The sequence below is a fragment of the Patiria miniata genome, unplaced genomic scaffold (genome assembly GCF_015706575.1).
Source record: "Patiria miniata isolate m_02_andy unplaced genomic scaffold, ASM1570657v1 HiC_scaffold_20, whole genome shotgun sequence".
Taxonomy (NCBI): Eukaryota; Metazoa; Echinodermata; class Asteroidea; order Valvatida; family Asterinidae; genus Patiria; species Patiria miniata.
This window is the reverse complement of record NW_024037059.1, coordinates 21,169,637-21,188,919: the sequence shown is the minus strand read 5'-3', so window position 1 is coordinate 21,188,919 and position 19,283 is coordinate 21,169,637. Positions and strand designations below refer to the sequence as shown.

The 19,283-nt window shown below is 39.2% G+C and overlaps 1 protein-coding gene across 1 annotated transcript; it reads right to left on the bottom strand.

Moving 5' to 3' along the window:
- Positions 1-560: 560 nt before the first annotated feature.
- LOC119727907 (tyrosine-protein kinase receptor Tie-1-like) lies at positions 561-11,921 on the bottom strand. The gene is made up of 21 exons (XM_038199986.1): positions 11,879-11,921; positions 11,053-11,139; positions 10,573-10,818; positions 9,870-10,175; positions 9,243-9,506; positions 8,803-8,937; positions 8,252-8,413; positions 7,033-7,173; positions 5,872-6,156; positions 5,555-5,778; positions 5,284-5,380; positions 4,255-4,424; positions 3,787-4,027; positions 3,520-3,627; positions 3,056-3,240; positions 2,493-2,606; positions 2,114-2,184; positions 1,937-1,977; positions 1,481-1,577; positions 1,011-1,116; positions 561-728 (listed from the first exon to the last, which is right to left on the bottom strand). Exons 1-21 carry the CDS (start codon positions 11,919-11,921, stop codon positions 666-668), a joined length of 3,186 nt encoding a protein of 1,061 aa, XP_038055914.1. The 3' UTR covers positions 561-665.
- Between the last annotated feature and the right edge of the window lie 7,362 nt (positions 11,922-19,283).

Below are 19,283 nucleotides of genomic sequence, written 5' to 3'. Positions count from 1 at the left end.
ATTTTAAAGCCACTTTTGGAACGGAATGTACGTGTCGTTATATGAAGGTTTCGTTAAATGTCATATTTATTATAGAATAATACAGGTTTGATTATCGCAAAGAATGTCAACTGTTTTCAAATGAGCTCAAAGTTATATTTATAAATATATAGATATACATTGTTTTGTAAAAATCATTGTGTTTTGATGGAATGTAAGTGCCCCTTTCTTAAAGCTATTAGATCATATTTAATATAGAATAATACAGGTGTGTATTTTGTTGTAATGTAAAGCGGAATAAAAAAGAATTTAAAAAAAGTAATAAAAAAAAAAAATATTAGTATTGTCTGTCATATTTTTATTATATACAAACACGGTAGGCCTTTTACCTTTTAAAAATGTACTTTTTTAATGTAAATCACGTGCAATTCAGCTGTGTCTGCTATTCGTGGTTTGTTGATAAACCATGTTGAATTGAATTGAATTGAGTTGAATAGAGAAACATCTGGCTGAGTTCCATAGTAAATTAATTTTAAATGATTAAAAAAAACACAAAAAAACGCCTCCCACAAAAGAAAAAAAAAATCAGAATAATCAGTCAATGATATTTGAGTCGCATCTCCAAGATATCTCGTGAGGAATTTTTTTCCTTTAAGATGCTTCGCCTTCAGTCTTGTACCGTCTTCCTAGTTATCGTCAAACTCGGGCTTGATCACGTGATTCACGTAGAAATGAGTTGCCATGTAGATCTGAAAAGTTAACCAAATGTGGATTTGTATAACTTACAGATTTTATATTAAAAATATTTTTAAAATGTACTGAATTTCAAAATTAATATTTGAATAATATATTTCTTGAGCCAATTAAAGACGATTTTGTAAATGGCTTAAAGACCCTCGTAAAGTAAGCGAAAACTCAACAGGCAAACAAATCATACACTTCTTTAAGATGATGTAATAAACGTTTGTGAAAAACAAATAAGAAAAAAAAACGTTTGGGAAAAACGTTTGGGAAAACCACGGTACACATACGTTCTCATCTGATGGTTCATTCATTTTCTGGAGCGTCATCGTGATTTCTTTGAAGCTTGGGCGATGGCTTGGTACTAGCTGCCAACATTTCATCATCAGATCGTAGCTAGAGAAAGTAAAAGTGCAACAAAGCTAACTTACTGGGGGGTGTTGTGGAGGTGCAGTAGTAAGAGGTGAAATTCCTTGTCACTTTGAAGCACACTTGTTTTAATCAATAGAAACCTTAACGATTTTATAGACTCTGTTTGTGGCATGCACAATTTTCCAAAAACTGACGATTCAGGTTGGCACTGCATTGATGTCATTACAAGTAAAACTAATACATTCCTCGTGCGACGCCAAAACTGTATTTGCTTTGTTTTTGGTTTCACCGAAGTTTGACTAGGCTAAAGAGACAACGAAATCAGATTTTTTGATTTTTATAAAATGTGACGCCTTCCCTAGAAAAGGTTATATTCTTGCTTAATTACATTTCATCGGCACAGTTTTCCGGCTTGGGCATTCGGTAACCTTCCTGCAATCGTTTGGCCAACGACAAGCTCTGAATTCCTGGATAGGGCGTCGCACCTGTAATAACCAATTAATACCATATATCATCCGTCAAACAATAACATCTTCAAGTTTCAATACAACAATACCAGTATCAGAACTCTGAAGTTGCCTTGGTCTTTACTTATGGAACAAGGCTATGATGAGAATATAATGGTTTTGTGAAACTTAAAAAAGTGAGTGAATTAAAAAGAGAAGGTCAAATTAAAAATGGCGATTTCAACACTATATCACAGTTTTTCTGATAATATTAACTACCTCTAATTAATAACCAATCACGAATTTAACACACAGCCAAGTTATCTTAGGATTCAAATTATCTTCACATTCCCTCCTGGAATATAAAGATCTAGAATGTAACAAATGTGGTTACTCACCAAATGTAGCTATCTCCCACAGTACAATCCCGAATGACCATCTGGAACAAGATCACCAAAAAGACTCAGTCATGAACATTTTAATCATAATTCTCACTTGGAAGGAAACAAATTTACTTGGAATTTGCTGGAATGTCTAATGATCACAAAGTCTCCTAATGTTTTGATGATACTTACACATCACTCTTAGACTTGTACACCCGGCGGGTCAAAGACTCGATTGCCAACCAGCGAGAAGGAACACGTGTCTAAGAAAGTACAGTTGCCAAAAAAATAACAATAACAAAACAAAGAAACTTAAATAAAATTTGCAATTCAAAAAATAAACAAACATTGAGATTCATAAATCTTCACAAACTGCACAAAATCTTACTCCACATGTGCAGTATTTATTGTGTGGGTTTTGGTGCTTCTCGACTGCTATTGTAAACTGTGTTTAAAGAGTGAACTTCACAAGAAGATCAGTGTTAACATTTCACCTGTTTTATTTCTGCACCTGTGCACTTCATTAACTATTCTATTGACAGTATTACGTTTGAGCAAGTGACAGCTTTACCTGCGATTTCTGAACGTAGATGTCCTCTCCCCGTGATAGGCCAAAATCAGAAATCTTGGCAGTCAAGTCTTCTCCGAGAAGTATGTTCCTTGCAGCCAAGTCACGGTGAATTATCTATGTTATAATATATATTTATTGTTGACGATAATAATCAGTCATTCGCCATTTACATTAGGAATGCTGTGACTTTACAGCGCCTAAAACAAATTAAAGCATTAAAGCTCTAATTATATGGATTATACCATTAGATCAGTTGTACGCAGCAGTAAGAGATCACCGCAATCTGCTTTGCACCCTTAGTGGTAGCCATTTATACTACTTGGTGGAGAAAGGCAGAAAAAGTAAAGTATCTTGCTCAAGAACACAGCGTCGGGATTTTAAATCCAATAACACCACACATAATTATGTTACGTATAGCCACTGGGCGACGGAGCCCATGATATATATAAATATTTTTTTTTTCAACCTGTACGAATAGCTGGACGCTTTACAAAATAACTTGCAACACCAAAACCAAACAAATTTAAATAGGGACCTATTTCAATTCAATAACGAGTCCGTACACCAGTGTCAGAGAGGTGATCCATTCCTCTGGCTACATCTACTGCAAATGTCAGTAAGTTGAAGGAAGTCAACGGTGATACACCATCATCCAACTTCATTGCCACCTGCTGCTGGGGGCGAGTACTCCTCAGGTAGTCACGCAGGTTGCCGTTGGGGAGATATTCAAGAGCAACGTACAAAATGGCTGGAATAAAAAACAAGAAATCACTTGCCAGACCTCAAAAAATTGCAAGGTGCATAACATACTCCGCGTGCAAGAACTATAGGGTTTATGGCGTCTGAAACCACGGTTGCATGAAAAGCTTAAAATGTTAGCATGTAAGTAAATCTTCTTCTTAATGTGTGGTTAGCCAATAGGCTCCAATCCTTCCTACCGATTAGAGTCCATTCAAAAATATTTCTTTATTGCTGAATAATATTCACAGTTTTTGTATCCAGAGAGTGATTGATTAGATAGGTATACCTTCGTACATACACGCGCCCATTAGACCAACTACGTTCGGGTGTGGCTTGATTCCAACCATTGTCTTGAACTCGACCAGGAAGTCCTCGGAAGCAGTCGTTGTCGCACCTATAAGGAGAAAAAGAAAAGAAAATGTTGATTCCCACTGTCTGTTTAATTCCAACAAACAATGTTCTTCAATCAAATCAAATACGACAGGATCCCAATAATCAACGAATACAACCAAGTAATTTGACGGTGTTATCGGCCTGAAATCAATTGTTTTACCTTTGAGAGTTTTGATGGCTACTTTGTACACTTCTCCTTTGATTTCTATACGGCCTGCTCTCACTTCCCCAAAGTTTCCCTTGCCAAGAACCTTATCCTCAATCGTGAGATTCTGCCATTGGATTTCCAGTCCCTTAGCCCAGGCTGGTAAACCAACGTCTTCGTAGATGTCCCTTTCAATATCGTCTGAGATCGGAGACTCAATGCCATGCATGCTAGGATTTATCACAACAGGAAGCTCCTAATTTGACCAGGACAAAAAAATTTAACGACTAAATAGTAGTGAAGAGAAGACATTCGGGTTAACATTCCACACCAGGAATATGAGTTGCGATTGTTTACCTTTCGAAACTTAGTTTTCATATTGTTATTCATGAATTCTGAAGAGCTTTCGGTATATTTTCCTCGTACCAAAATGACTTCCAAACACACTAACAACTTTTTTTTTGGACTAAAACAAAGACTTACGAGTTTTTCAGTGACGTTCAGCCTCGGTGTAGTCGGAGCACTGTTGCGGCCTCGGTCTCGTTTCCTCCATACCACACAGCCGATGAAGATGACAGCAATAGCAATAGCTAACAGGACCCCGAGAACGATAGCTGCTACTTTCGGTACATTGTTCTGTACATAGGTTGTACCTGCTAATTGTTACAGGTACAATGGAAGTACAATGGTTAATTTTTTAATGACTCTTTTGTCACAATACAAAATTCTAATTTTCAAAACTTTCATGGAGTGTTCAGTAACTACACATAAAAAAGTAGCCACGTATAGAAAATTAGAACACTGTCATGTATCTGACAGAGACTGTAGGCATACAGGGTGTCCTAAAATTCGCCAATTTATAACCGGAATTTACTGCAAATGTTTAAACGATCTTCAAGGTTACAGATTTCGCTTGAGAAAACCGTTCGTTTAATTAAGAGTGGTTTTGTAGATCTAGAGATATGTTTGAATAACCGCAAAGCCAAAAAAAAAAAAAAAACCATTCAGTGCCACTTTTAGGAAGCGAGTGCTTCAAAGATCAGACAATGCCAGTAAGGCTCTTTTGATAAGATTATCCCTATGTGTGTAAGACAAACATTTCATTCACACGACAATATAGGGTTTTGTTCTTATGTTGGAACAATTTAATAGTACAGACAGGTTCACTTCTTTTAAAACTTCAATGAAAGAGTGCAATTAAATATAAATAAATATTGCACACTCTGCTTAAAAATGTTAAAATCACTAACAGTAAAGCGATTTGGTTTTAGACTAGGACTATACTGATTTTTACTGCTTCACAAAAAGTGGCACAAAATGGGTTTCTTGGCATCTTTGGATTTACAAAAGCAATCTTTTTTTTCAGGACGCCCTGTACATGACATTCCATGTCTTTCGTTTAACAGTTATTTCTCCCGCGACCCTTCCTCTGCTGCTGGTTTGTGTTATTCGAAATGTATTTTTTTTTGTGATTCTTTGACTTTGTGATCTTTGAAAAATGTATGTACAGACCTTTATCATCAATAACAATAGGAGAAATACCATTTTGCGTGGATGCAGTGACTGTGTCGCTCCATGGACCTGCACCTGCAGAAGTCTTGGCCCGAACCTGAAATGATTAGAACCACGACATTTGTCATTGTTATAGCAGCTTTTTTCGGCGATGTATGTCTATAGTGATTTCAAAGTTACTTAAAGTATTGCTGCGGCTTTGTGTTTTAAAAATTAAGTGTGTCATTTATTTGTCTCAGTCCTCACAATCGTGGGTTAAAATGTCACATACTTGTAATTGGTACATAGTGGACATTTCCAGACCATCGACGAGATACACGAGCGGCGACACACCAACGTTATTTCTCAGAGTTTGTATCCCGGCGTCAACCGACTTCCAGTAAGCAATGTCATAGTTGGTGATGATACCATTCGGTGAGTTGGGTGGTGACCACGTGATGGTGATTGAAACGTCATCACTGTTCTGAATGTTGACATGTGAGGGCGCTGATGGCTCTGTGAAGAAAAAAAAGGAATTTGTACCATGTTGGAATTCTTAAAATAAGAACTTAACTTAGTACATTTCTTTTTAGTAAGTCGTAGGCCTACCTGCCTCCATTGTGGTTACAATTAAAGGTTCACTGTACGTTCCACTTCCTACTTCTGCGGTGATGGCTGCAACTTGAAAGCTATACACCGTGTGAGGCATCAAACCATCGATGGTAACAGATTTCTCTGTTGTATTGAAAACTGGCGGCAAAGGTCCAGATTTAACGTCGGTCAGTGTATAGACGAACCCGGTGATCGTGCCAAAGTTTGGACAAAGTGGACTCCGCCAAGAAAATTTGAGGCTGCGCTGTGAGATGGAGGTCGGTGTCACATCCACTGGACGACCTGAAACAAACACGAACGGGGGAAATCCATAATTGTTCTGCCACGAGGTCTGTGTCTTAAGTACCTGTCAGGGGAGTCAGGTAGGCGTAGCGGTACTTCCTCGCCTTCCAACGCTGTGACCTCACCCTGGGTTCGATGGTGACTGCTGTATGTTCCTACACCCAAGGGCGGATCCAGGGGGGGGGGGCCAAAGGGGGCCATGCCCCCCCCCCCAAACGAAACCAATTTTTTTAATTTTTTTATGTGACCTCGCAATAAAGGCAGGCAATGAGTACACCACCATCTTTTCCTCCAAAAAAAACATTGGTTAAAGTGGTCAGCAATTGCCTCAGATCGCACCACAGAGCATCTAGAATCCATTTTTTTTTCGGGGCCCTTAAGCGGGCCCCCCGAACCCCACGCCGTATTTTTTGACCCACTTTTTGGGGGGGACCAAATTTTTTTTTGGCCCCCCCCCCGAAATTGTGTTCTGGATCCGCCCTTGCCTACACCCCTATGTTCCGAAACCCATATGTTCCGACACCCCGCACATAAGATTGTGTTACTCCCGGTTAAGGTTAGGGTAGGGTTAGGGTTAGGGATAGGAATTTGAATATGTGCAGTCAGAACATAGGGCTGTCGGCACATAGGTGTATCCTAACATAGTTAAACGTGTGTCGGAACATAGTTGTGTCAGAACATAGGTGTGCATTGGTTTAATACCTGCCTGGGCCAATAAGTGTATTGCATGGTTTTCAGTCCCTACCTGATTCCGTGGGTTTCCCTCAGAATGTTCTTCTTGGGTTTTCCTCCCTCTGCTAAAACTGTAATTTCTTTACATTGTCTTCTCTTAGCTGGTCCCCATGGAAGAGCATTGATGTGTTTGTTATATCTTACGTGTGCACTGACAGTTGATTCCGAAGTATGAAGAGTCACAAACGTCACTGCTACATTCCCCTGTATCCTTACTGCATGTGTCTCCATGTGCACAGTGACACGTCTGCCTACAGTCAGCTCCATACGTCCCCTCTGAGCAGTCTGATAATTTAAAAAAATTCAAGGACATTTCTTAAATGAAGCACTGAAAAAACCCCAAAAAACCACACTGAAACATCCAACTTCTGTGGATTTTCATATGAATATTTGCACTATTTAAGATCATCACACACATGTTTACGTTACATACCTAGTGTGGACATTCCTTTGTTTTCGTGTAGTTAAGAAAAACCTGTGGTTTTGCGACGGATAAACCTAACTCCAAAATGCCTCTAAACTTTTTTTCCAGAGAGAGGGGGAACCTTGTGTTGACGTTGGCAAGTCCACACAACTTACGTATCTGAAAACTGGTTTAATATGTGGACATCATTTGTTCGGAAGTCCACACAGTGAATGTAATGCTTTTTCACTGGTACACATAATACAGACCCAATCCACAAATGATTCTAAATCCACCCTGTCCGCGTGTTTTTTCTGCAGCATACATCGTATTTCAACAAAATCACAACACGCACCCTAACATGACTATTTATCACGCTGTGTGGATGGAATAAATTTCGTGTTCGAATTAAGATACGCAAACGTGTGCAGGCGAACCTGGTAATGACACACACATAGGCGTCTGAAATATGCCGAACTGCTTTTATATCGCTATAAGAGGGCGAGTGAGCTTCTTAAGCACAAATAAACTACAAAGACAGTCTAAATATGACAATCAAAACTTGACAAAGTTCTACATTTGTAGGTACATGTCCCAAGTGCGGCCTTTATTTACGGAGGCATTCCATTAAATTGGCCACATTTTATGGGAAGAGCTTTCGTAGTGTTTCCCCTTCAATTAAACTTATCCCAACCTACAAAAATATATTTGATGAAAATAGACACGGGTTCGAACCACATATCTTGCCATATAGTTCATTCCACTAACTACTAGGCAGCTCGACAAATACCGTTCTTTGAAATGCTTAAATGTACATGCATCACTGACAGCTAGTCGTGACGTCATTGTTATTTTCTTATGAATAAACATCGAACTAGCTGAATAATCATGATACATGGACGATGTGTGCTGCAAATACCGCACCCTGGCCACCATCACGAAAGAGAAATTCTTGTTCACCTTGCATGCAATCTAGTCCTTCAAATCCTGTAGCACACGAGCATCCGTAAGGATCAGGAAGACAAAACAAACGACCCCGGCAAGCATCATCGTGTGGATCGGTGGTAGGCCCATTGGAGCAACGATGACGGGCTGTTTGGCCAAAAACATTACGGCCATGAACTGTATGCATAACGTGAAATAAAAAAACGTCACTGTGATAATTATATCTGTATACAGCGTGAACGAGGCCACTTGTTCGAAGTAACGAAATGTGAACCTGACGATACCCAAATTAGCTCAGTCGATATAATTAATGATTAATTGAGTTTCTTTTCCTGGTTGTTGCTTCGGAAATTTACTGATGCGCCACGCTTGAAATGGTATGTCATATAGCTTATTCCTTCTGTATGCCCCAGATTAACAGAGTTTCGCTACCTAGCTCAGCCAATAAAGACATTCCACGAAGTCACATAATCGCTACCTCGATGTTGTAGGGCGCTATCTCTGAAGCTATAGTTTATGCTGTTAATTAAACAAAACAAAACATTGAATGTATTGTAAAGCAGCACCTTGTTCGCAGTTTTCTCCACTGAAACCCGGAGCACAGACACAGATTCCTGTGTTGTCATCACATATGCCTCCATTGTAGCACCGACGACAAAGGTTCAGGCAGGATGGTGGCCCCCACCTTCCATCAGAACAACCTAAGTGTCGACAAGGACATTTGCTTGTGATCTCATTTCAAAATGGAGCATAATCCTAAGTCATCTTTTGTAATCCCCATTTCTCAAGGCAGTTAAATGCATTTGCTGCTATTATTTTCTTGCGTGCTTTTTGCATGTTCATTGACATATAATAAAATGGATATTGTAAACAAGAACTTTACATCATGTGTTTGAAGCAAACCTAGTAAAAACATTATAATCCATTCAAAATGAGAAAATATAAAGATTTAAACAAGGTTTCCAAAACGAATACTTCGTGATACACTCGTTTTACAAATATATACCTCGCACAATGAGTCTCATGATGCCATGCAGTTGTCGAATCTCCTGGTCAGATACGAAGCAGCTGTAGACTCCTCCATCACTCACAGCAACATCGCCAATAGACACACTGAGCTGGTCATTCCAAGATGTGATAATGTCACCACCATTATACCGCCATCTGTAGTTGGTGTTTGGGGCATTCACATTTTGCATCTCCAGTCGAACTGCGTCTCCGACATTTGCTATCTGCGTTCGCAGAACTGGACGTATTTGTACATAATTTTCTGAGTTTAAAACAAATAGAGACAACCTGTAACATATTTTAAAGTTACTTGGTTATACCTCTCCTTCAACTGGGTGTTGGACAGGTATTTAATTTGTGTTCATATTTCCAACACTCCATTGTCGGTCTAGTAGGATGCCGCTAGAATTTGAAACTATAGTATTCAGGAGCGTGTTTTTTTTTTTTTTTGTCAATTTACAACCTCTGCATAGTAGACGGCGGAATTCAAACCGATTAATTATTTAAAAGTGGTGAATGTCTTGAGAAAAAAATGTGGTGTTCTTCAACTTGGTTTACTCTTGCTGTCTATTTCAAGACTAAATTGGACTGTGATCTCAATCGAACAGGAATGTTATCTTACCACCTTTCGGCAGCATAACGATCTGAATCCTGGTGTGGATGCTTCCTCTACTTCCTTCAAAATAGAAGACACCAACTCTGTTAATCCCATCCGCCGCAGGTAACCGTAGAGATCTCCCTTGACACCCCAAAGACGGCTCGTCTTCTTCGGTTGATCCAGGCGGAAGTCCATCCGTTCCACCTGTTGCCAACTGACGGCCAAATGTGACACCAGCAGGTATGTCATCGGGACCTTTGTATGCTGTCAGGACGACATCGTCGCCACCAGTCAAGTTTATGAGCGCAGGATTAGCAACGAAAGCAAAGTCCACTGAGAATTGAATATTTTGTTTGCAATATGCCATATTAGAAGCTTATTTGGAACCAAATAACAAACGGATTGTTTGAACAAAAAATAAATGTATAATCAGTTGCCATACAAGTTGTCGCATCTGGACAGATGAGCAATAGCATTGACAGAAACATGCATTGCGATCAAAAGACATCATTACCTCGGCTCCAGTAATTGCACCATACCATTTAATAGATTAGCGACGGCTGGTTAAATGTTTAATATAAGAGCTATCTGTACTGTTGTGAAAGAATATAGTTTCACTGCCATTATCTTGATAGCTGATTTGCTTTCACGAAATGCCATTCTTGCGAACTAATGACATTTTCTTTGTTTGAAATCAAACTTTTCCCCAGGCTCGTTAGAACATAATTACCTGCTGGAAGGTTAGGCCTGCATGGAAACACTAAGACTTCACACAGGATAATGAACCGTTGTCCTGGATTATCGACGCTGATGTATCGAGCAGTCAGTCCATCAGGTGGATTGCAGTCAAACTCCATCCAGTTATTGGCTACGGCTTGGTATGTGGAGACTGGACTTCCACACATTGCGTTCCCAGTAGGCACACTGCTCATACCAGCTCGAACAACAGCGTCCTCAAACAATTGTCTTATATGTACTTATATAACAAAACAAATAAAAAAAATTGAGTAACACTGTCAGCAAGACTTTATAAAGGTGTGTAAATAAATTGCACTCTCGGAAGTGTTTCGATCGCTAAAATACATTCCGAAATCTATTAACAGAATGTAATGAAACCATTTACAAAGAGTGCTTCACCCAGGCCTCCTTGGGTTTTTTTCCAATTTGTATTGTGTCATCTCCCGTTAATGTAGTTGGAAAATCAACTCACGCTGATGATTATCGATGCTCTTGACTGACACCTTTCCGACACATTGAGCAGACATCAGGTCCAGTTTCCACCATGATGGCACGCCATCTGTTAACAAAGTAGACTTATGTTTTTAAGTCAATATAGTGTACTTGATAATTAATTTCATTCAAAATAGACGACAGTTATACAATAAACGCTTCCTATTTTCCCCCCACGCCTCTTTTTTCGTAATTTTAGTCTCTCGTTTTTTGCAGCAGAATCCATCCGCCATATTGGACAATCCGCCATCTTAGGAACAAAATGGACCACCTCCTTCCTTTTCGTTTTGAAAGTCCGGATGAAACTTGTTGTATTACTTAGCCTATAATAAGGGTAACTTAATGTATTCACGGTGTACATAAAGTAGGCCTACGTAAGCCTTTTCAGGAAAAAAACCCACCTCGGATGCAATGTTTGAACACACAGGTCAAAGGTTATTTCGTAGTATCTATGACTTTTTTGGTATTTAATCATTACGAAGTGAATGAGGCCTTACCTGTGGTGCTGCAATGAGACAATATATCGTACATGAAAGCTCTGTCAACTGCTCGAGCAGAAACCCTGTCTTGGAATGTGCTGCTTTGAGAAGTCCAGCTTCCATCCACAGAAATTGCTACCAAAAAAGGCATAACTTATTGACTTCAAAGAATCATCAAAATTTTACCACCCATTCTTCCCCCTTACATTACAAAGACGTGTTCAACGAAGTGATACCCAAGTTTGATCTTTACAATTAAATTTAGTATTTTGATTAATTATTCTATTACTAATCATAATTGTATGACACTTACAAAATATTACTCACCAGTTGAGGTGAGAGTTTGTTCATCCACGAATTCTTCAACCATAACTTCAACAATTTGAAGGATTTTATTGTTACCGCGAAGGTCCAACCTCACATACCGAGCAGTGACCACAGGGTCAGCTATCAATGTAGTAACTAGCCTACTGCGGGTGGATGGACTGTTACCAACTATTCCTATTAGTCCTGTCGGTAAACGATCTGGACTCAAACCAGCACGTACTTCGGCGCCGTCCAAATGGTCATCTGCATTGTAACAACACGCACATTTTTGCACTTAGACTGTACATAATTTCAAAAGTCGAATTTTGCCTGATCGGGGCTTCAAACTGTGCACAGAATCACCGCAAAATATACAATTAAATATATATTTAAATAGTTATTTATATATGTGTATAGAGGGCTGGTATCCCGAGTGTCACAAATAATGTATTTGCTCTGTATATATTCCCCCCGAATGAAATGCGGTACACAAATGTAAAAATTGATATGCAATTGTGTGATACATGATTATAGGACGACCAGGTGGAAAAGAACACCACGACACGTGATCAGCCTAATCATAAAAGACACCCGTTGATTCGTCAGGGTTGTCTTCTGATCAGATCCATACGTTTGACGTTCTATCAGAGCATCTGATCAGCATGACAGTAATATTTCAACAAGAACAAAATCATCTCAAAATACTGGACACGAGAAAGATCTTATTGGTGGTGAAGCGGAATCTTACCCGATGAGGCAATTCTGTGCATGATCGTAATTTTCCTCAAGCAGTAGGCTGCCTCCAGGTCCAATCTCCACCACGGATTGTGCTCTTGGCCTATACAGATATGAAAGAGAGGTTATACATTGTGCCAGTTCCGGGCAACGGGGGTGGGCAGCCTGCGGGGCTACCACCAGGGAAAAAACTCAATTAATCTTTTGTATTATATAGAATTTAGAGGGTTTTTTTAAATTAATTGTTGTTAAATGGATTGTCTCTTGAAATGCGGCCCTCTGGCCTGCGCCACGACTTGAGAAACTACGCAGAAACATATAAATGAAAGAATGAACATAGAAATGACATGGTGGGTGGAGTGCTGTCGTATCGTCAAGACCATCACAATTTGGTTTTTAGAAGTCAATCACACTTTTCCCAGTCTAAAGTCAAGTCACAAGCTTTATAATCGAACCGCAACCTGAGTACCCCTTCCTATCGTTTTTGTCTCTGAAACTTCTTACTGTACTTGCGATTTACTTTTGAACAGACTTGTCATGGACCCGACCAAAACATTGCTTTATTACAATGTGAACTCACCTGTTTTTGAAAATATAGCAATGTTTCCATCCACAGCCTTCCCTGCCTCAAAACTAAGGTCGTTTTCCTCCGGAGCAGTTGAGCTCTGTTCGGCAGGTTTCCCTCGCACATCCAGGGACAGTGCTTTAGTTTCACACACGAAAGGAATAATTTTTCGACGTCACAATTCGGCATACTATTTTCGCACTATTATGGTTTCCATTGCCGTTGCTGAAATCAACAAGTCTCTGAAAAAAGTGTAGAGCAAGCCAAATCAAATCCATCCAAATTTTGGTACTTTCTTGGTTATCATTGTAAAATTTAATCTTCTTGAGTTTCTGTTTTCGGGGGATGAATGTGCTTGGCAAGGATAAATTATTGTTAACTTTATGATCATGTCTTAAAACAGAAGAATATCATTGTCCCTATTATCAGTCTAGAATACAACCTGGTAACCGTCTGGAAATATAATTATACTATAATTGAGAATGAGGTAGATTCGCATCAACATGCCAAACATCTGCATATAATATTGGCCTATATGAAGTGGTTTGGAAATCAATAATTCAAACAGAACATCCACGTCCTGATATTTCTTTCCATATTTTGTTTTACCGAGTAAAAATAACTCCTATGCTAAATTGTGTTGGAATTAACAGGAACGGCAAAATCAATAATACACTATAATTACCAGTGTTCGCAACAATCAGAAGCACCAACGCACAAAAACGACACCGTTGTAGCGAACATGTACAGGCCGCCATGATTACTGCATGCGGAAATAACATAAAAATATCCAATATATCTGATCTGCTGTAACGGCTTAAACACCCAGGGCTATAGCTGCACTTTGTACAATGCATTACGTTTTGGCGAGGATCATTTGAACCTGCAATCGCGTGAGTGAATTGTGCTTGGCTGGTCTTTTTCAAAGACCTTTTCAAAGCGATTATTGTGTCTGGAAATGAAATACATGTATATAGCCTGATATCCCCGTACTGTGGAATACCATTTCCTTTACTACCAGCATTGACGAGGTTTGCGGTATGAAACCGATATTGTGCTCATTTCCCCATTGTTGTTTCTGGTGATAAAACCAAGATTTTTTTCAAAAGTGCTTGCATGACATTGTAATCTCACAATGCAGTGCACAAAGATGGCGTTGAGGAAATGGTCTGACTCTGAGGGGGTAAATCTCATCATGATTTGTTTGATGACCCGTGAAGAATTCCTCTATTGTTAATTGGAGTGATTTGGTGTAAATCATATAACTGGCAAATCTTTATACTTCATCCGAGCTGCTTGAATGCTTAATTTGACCTCATTTTGCAAGTCGACCCAAATGGGCCTGGTAAGCGTTGTGAAGCAATTTGCCACATTTTTCATCATCAATGAATGTTACAGTTTGCGTAAAGGCGATACGTTTTGGAAAGTAAATATTAATGTTGTGATATTAAACTATTCAAAGTTTGAAAGAAAATAAAATGGAACAAAGCACAGAAAAACCTCAACTCAACCACTGAGCTATAGCCTAAGATATAACGAAGACTCTCCATTAACCCTGCATTTTGTGTTTCAGCAAACTTCGTAGGTCTTTTCCAAAAAAAGTGACACACAGACATCAGACAGCTAGACAGCCCGTCCAACAGACGGCGAAAGATTTTTTGATATATTATATGCATTTTTCGACGTCACAATTTGGCATAATATGTTCGAAATATTATGGTTTCCATTGCCGTTGCTAGTTCCCCCCTATTTATATCATCATTGCTCCAATACTTTCCCTCTAAATTCATCCCGCCTGCCTCCATTCCACAGTGTTTTTGACTCGAGTCGCTGACTCGGACTCGAGTCGCAATTTTTTTGACTTGAGGCTTGACTTAATTGACTTAGGGAAAAATGACTTGAGACTTGACTTGACTAGAAAAATCATGACTTGTGACTTGACTTGACTCGAATAAATTTGACTTGCTGACATGAACACGTTAGGGGAAAAAAACACAAAACCTCTGGGCGTTCGTGCACACTAGCATAATCGGTTGAAAAGAATGCAGATATACATATCGAATTAGCAACCAGCTGGGCATCCTGAGCCTGCCACATCACACGTCATGTAAACGACTAGTTCCCATGAAACTTTTCCCATGGAATACACCCCATGTATCACATGGGATTTTTCCATGGAATTAACCCCACGTACCACAAAGGACTTTTTCCATGGAATTTTCACCATGGGGTTTTTCCCATGGCTTGTTTCATAGTATATATCTTTCCTTACAAAAATGCCCCATGGCGAAGACATGGGATCACCATGGACCCCATGGGAATCAAAGGGATACACATGGTGGTCTCTTAAAACACCATGGAGATCTCTTAAAACACCATGGTGTCCCATGGGAACACTATGGACAGCTAAAGAAACGCCATGCTGTCCCATGGGAACACCATGAGCAGCTACTGTAACGCCATGGTACCACTATGTGGTCTCATGGTGGTCTCTTCGAATACCATGGTGGTCTCTTAAAACACCATGGCAATCTCTTAAAACACCATGTTGTAGCATGGAAACACCATGGACAGCTACAGAAACGCAATGGTGCCCCATGGGAACACCATGAGCAGCTACTGTAAACCCATGGCACCACCATGTGGTCTTTAAATACCATGGTGGTCTTTTAAAACACCATGGTGGCTGAACACTATCTGAACACCATGTCTAGTCAAAGTAACGCCATGATGTCCCATGGGAACACCATGGACAGCTGTTGTAACGCCATGGCACCACCATGAGGTTTCCAAACCACCATGAAAGCACGACCATGAAATGTCGGGGTGATCACCATGACACCATGGGACATTATTGGTGACCAATGGCATCGCCACGGAAATGCTTTTCTACTCAACGGATATGCGCGCATGTGGAAATGCCATGGGGATAAACACCATGGGATCAATGAACACCATGGAGATGAACACCATGGAAACACCATGGGGATGAACACCATGGGAACACCATGGGGATTAACACCATGGGGGAGGGGGTGAACACCATGGAAACACCATGAGACCTTTTTTGAAGAAATGTGTCAATTATGAGTGTTCTAATTTTGTTTTTTAATTTTGCTATTGATAATTTAAGTCAAATGAAGAATGCAGTCTATTTTTATGTGGAGATTTGGCATATAAAAATACGGTGGATAATTTTAATTCATTTATTATTATTAAAAACAATTTATTATCAAAAATAATTAGGGTACTGTAATTTTATGGTACAACTTTTAAATTGGTATTGAAGCCGGATGTAATCTTTTGTCATGGAGTGCTTTGACACTCCCCTGTTTGCCGTAAGTGGGACAATCACCTTTGGAGTCCCATGATGGCCGCTATGGAAAGGTACTTGGGAAATATAATAAGGTATATAGTCTGAAACAAGCCATGGGGAAAACCCCCAAGTGAACATTCCATGGAAACAGTCCCATGTGGTCATGGGGTTCATTCCATGGGAAAAATCCTGTGTGATACATATGGGAAAAGTCACACGGGAACATGGGGTCCAAACCCCATGTACCACCATGGAAAATCACCATGGTGATCCCATGGGAAATCGCCATAGCGATCCCATGGGAAATTGCCATGGCGATCCCATGGGAAATCGCCATGGGACATTTTTGTACCTTAATATTTCTTATTTGCCTTGTTTACAAATAATCATAAATGAGCAATTAATAATTGCATAATTGAACACCATCAGTCCAAGTCCTCTCCACTCATAAGTCCATTAAGCGAACAGCCAATTCGTCCTCCGCATACAAATTTAATATTCTATTTCTGAACAGAAAAACATGCAAATCACAGACTTTCCTTCAGGAAACTGACCTTATATAGCCTAAGATTCTGCAACTTCAAATGGAGCCTATAATTGGTGTTTAAAGGGTTAATATAATAATTAGGCGGACACACCAGTCCAACACACTTGGTGGGTCACATCACCTTTTGCACATAACCTAGTCCGAACATTTTGGATCTCTATACTGTGTACGAGTCCCAAACTTAAGGTATTGAAAACATGCAATACAAGAAAATTACTGTTATTACTGGACCGAGCCCAGTTTAATGCTGCTTCCTTAGATGTGGGTAGCATTCCAGCACTTAACTGGGTCGTCACTCGCCACTCAATTTCTGATGGGAGGCAAGTGGCTCTATACAACGACGCACATCCATTGGGGATAGCCTGACTGTATGATCATGGAGCTATAAAAAAAGGCTCCATGGTATGATCATAGTGTCCTTGCACTATGGTATGATCAAGGGCAAACCATGCACTCCTGCCGTATGTGCGAACATATTTATGGTCGTTTACTGATTGAGAAGCGAACTCACGAAAGCCACATTAGACTGGGCTCGGTCCGGGACATGAAACAATCAGTCCAACACGACCCTTCAGTGCTGCATCAATCAACTGTACTGTGCAAAAGAAACATCTGGCATGTCTGGTACTAGCATCTATTTTTTACATATTTCTCCATAGTCAGCCACCAGACTAATGACAATGAATGATGAGGTCATCAGTCTTTCAAACAATTGGAACATGGAAATCACTTGACTTCCCTCTCATGTGCAAAATATTGAAGAAAAGTCTCCTTTAAAAATTGAAATGAGACTTCAAACTTGATCGGTGATATACTGAGGACCTTCTTTGCCTCATGTACATGTTTAGAGAATTTTGTCAGCCAAAGAGTGAGTAAAGTTGGTATGATTTCGTTTCGCAGCACTCGAGGTCCCAGTCTGCACATTACCATGACATTTGTTTTGAAAATTTCTTTGCAGGTACATGTATGATGGAATTCAGCCGCAGCAGTCTTGTTAAAACCTTTACTAACGAATTACACTTCAAGATTCTCAGTTTCAATGTCTCACTGTTTCAAAATAAAAACAAATAAAAACAGTCATATATATACATATACCTTTTACCCTAACTCCCAAGGGTGATTTACTAGGAACCTTCCTCATCCTTGCAAATCCCAACACCATATGGTAAATTGTGCACAAAACAGTAAGACTCTGTTTATTTGAGGTATGCCTAATCCCACGTACAGCACAATCAGTTTACTATAGTGCAGTACTCATCCTAACAGATTCCAACAAACCCTGGTGTTGGAGTTTGGCTGGTTGGGGATCATTTTAATGTGACTTGCAAAATGTCAATGGCATTACATTCTAAAAACTAAGTGTTGGAAATAAGTAAGAAAAATTAAAATACCCGCCTGTGATAAATACATAGTCTTTATAACATACGAAGAATTGACTAAAGTATTTTAATATAATTAGGAAATTGCTATCTCATTTGAATCCAATAGCATTCCTAATATACATTTAACATGTCATATTTCAGAGATTCTCAACTAACAATAGCAATGTTAACTTTCCTGCATTCACATATCTTAATTAATTGGTATAAATGTATTTTGTTTCCATTATACTACAGAACTGTTTATGAAAAATGAGCAATTCACAAATAAAAAGTTATAAAGAATGTGTTAACAAAATATAGCTCTCGAGTTGAAAAATATAAACAAATTTTTACTTAAAAGAATCCGTCTGGAACAATTGGTTTTTATTTCAGGCAGTTCGACTCAAATGTAAGGTAATTCTTACAATTCCTCATAACTTTTTCATTTATCCAAAACCCCTTCAGGATTTTAGTTCTCAGTTTCTTCGATGCAAAGCATTTATTCGTAGGATAACATGGTCCTAGCCAGGGACCAACCATGCATTGGAAGGAAATGATGGTAATTCTTCTTTCCTCGAAAATGACAGCACTAGCCGCAACACTTTCACAGAACGCATGATCCTACTATGTAATTTAATTATTCAAGTAGGATATTTCATAATACTTTGAGTTTTATTTTTGAATGTTTGCAGATGATGTCCATAATGTGTGAGCAGACATGTGGCTATTTCCCAGACATTTTAAACTATTGAAACTTTTACCATTTATTCACATTTGGACAATGAGCAAGGATCATTTCTCAATAAGATGAGGGTCCGTCTCTCTGTCCGGCTATACTTTTCGCTGTGTGATCACCTAAAGAGTTGAAACTCATCACACTGATAGTTTATGTACAGGAGGGG

Coding starts and splice junctions, on each gene's coding strand:
- LOC119727907 (XM_038199986.1), bottom strand. CDS start 11,921: ATGGTTGAAGAATTCGTGGATGAACAAACTCTCACCTCAACTG. Junction 10,176..10,572: donor CAGGCCTAACCTTCCAGCAG/GTAATTATGTTC, acceptor TTCAATTCTCAG/TGGACTTTGCTTTCGTTGCT. Junction 8,414..8,802: donor TGGAGAAAACTGCGAACAAG/GTGCTGCTTTAC, acceptor TTATGCATACAG/TTCATGGCCGTAATGTTTTT.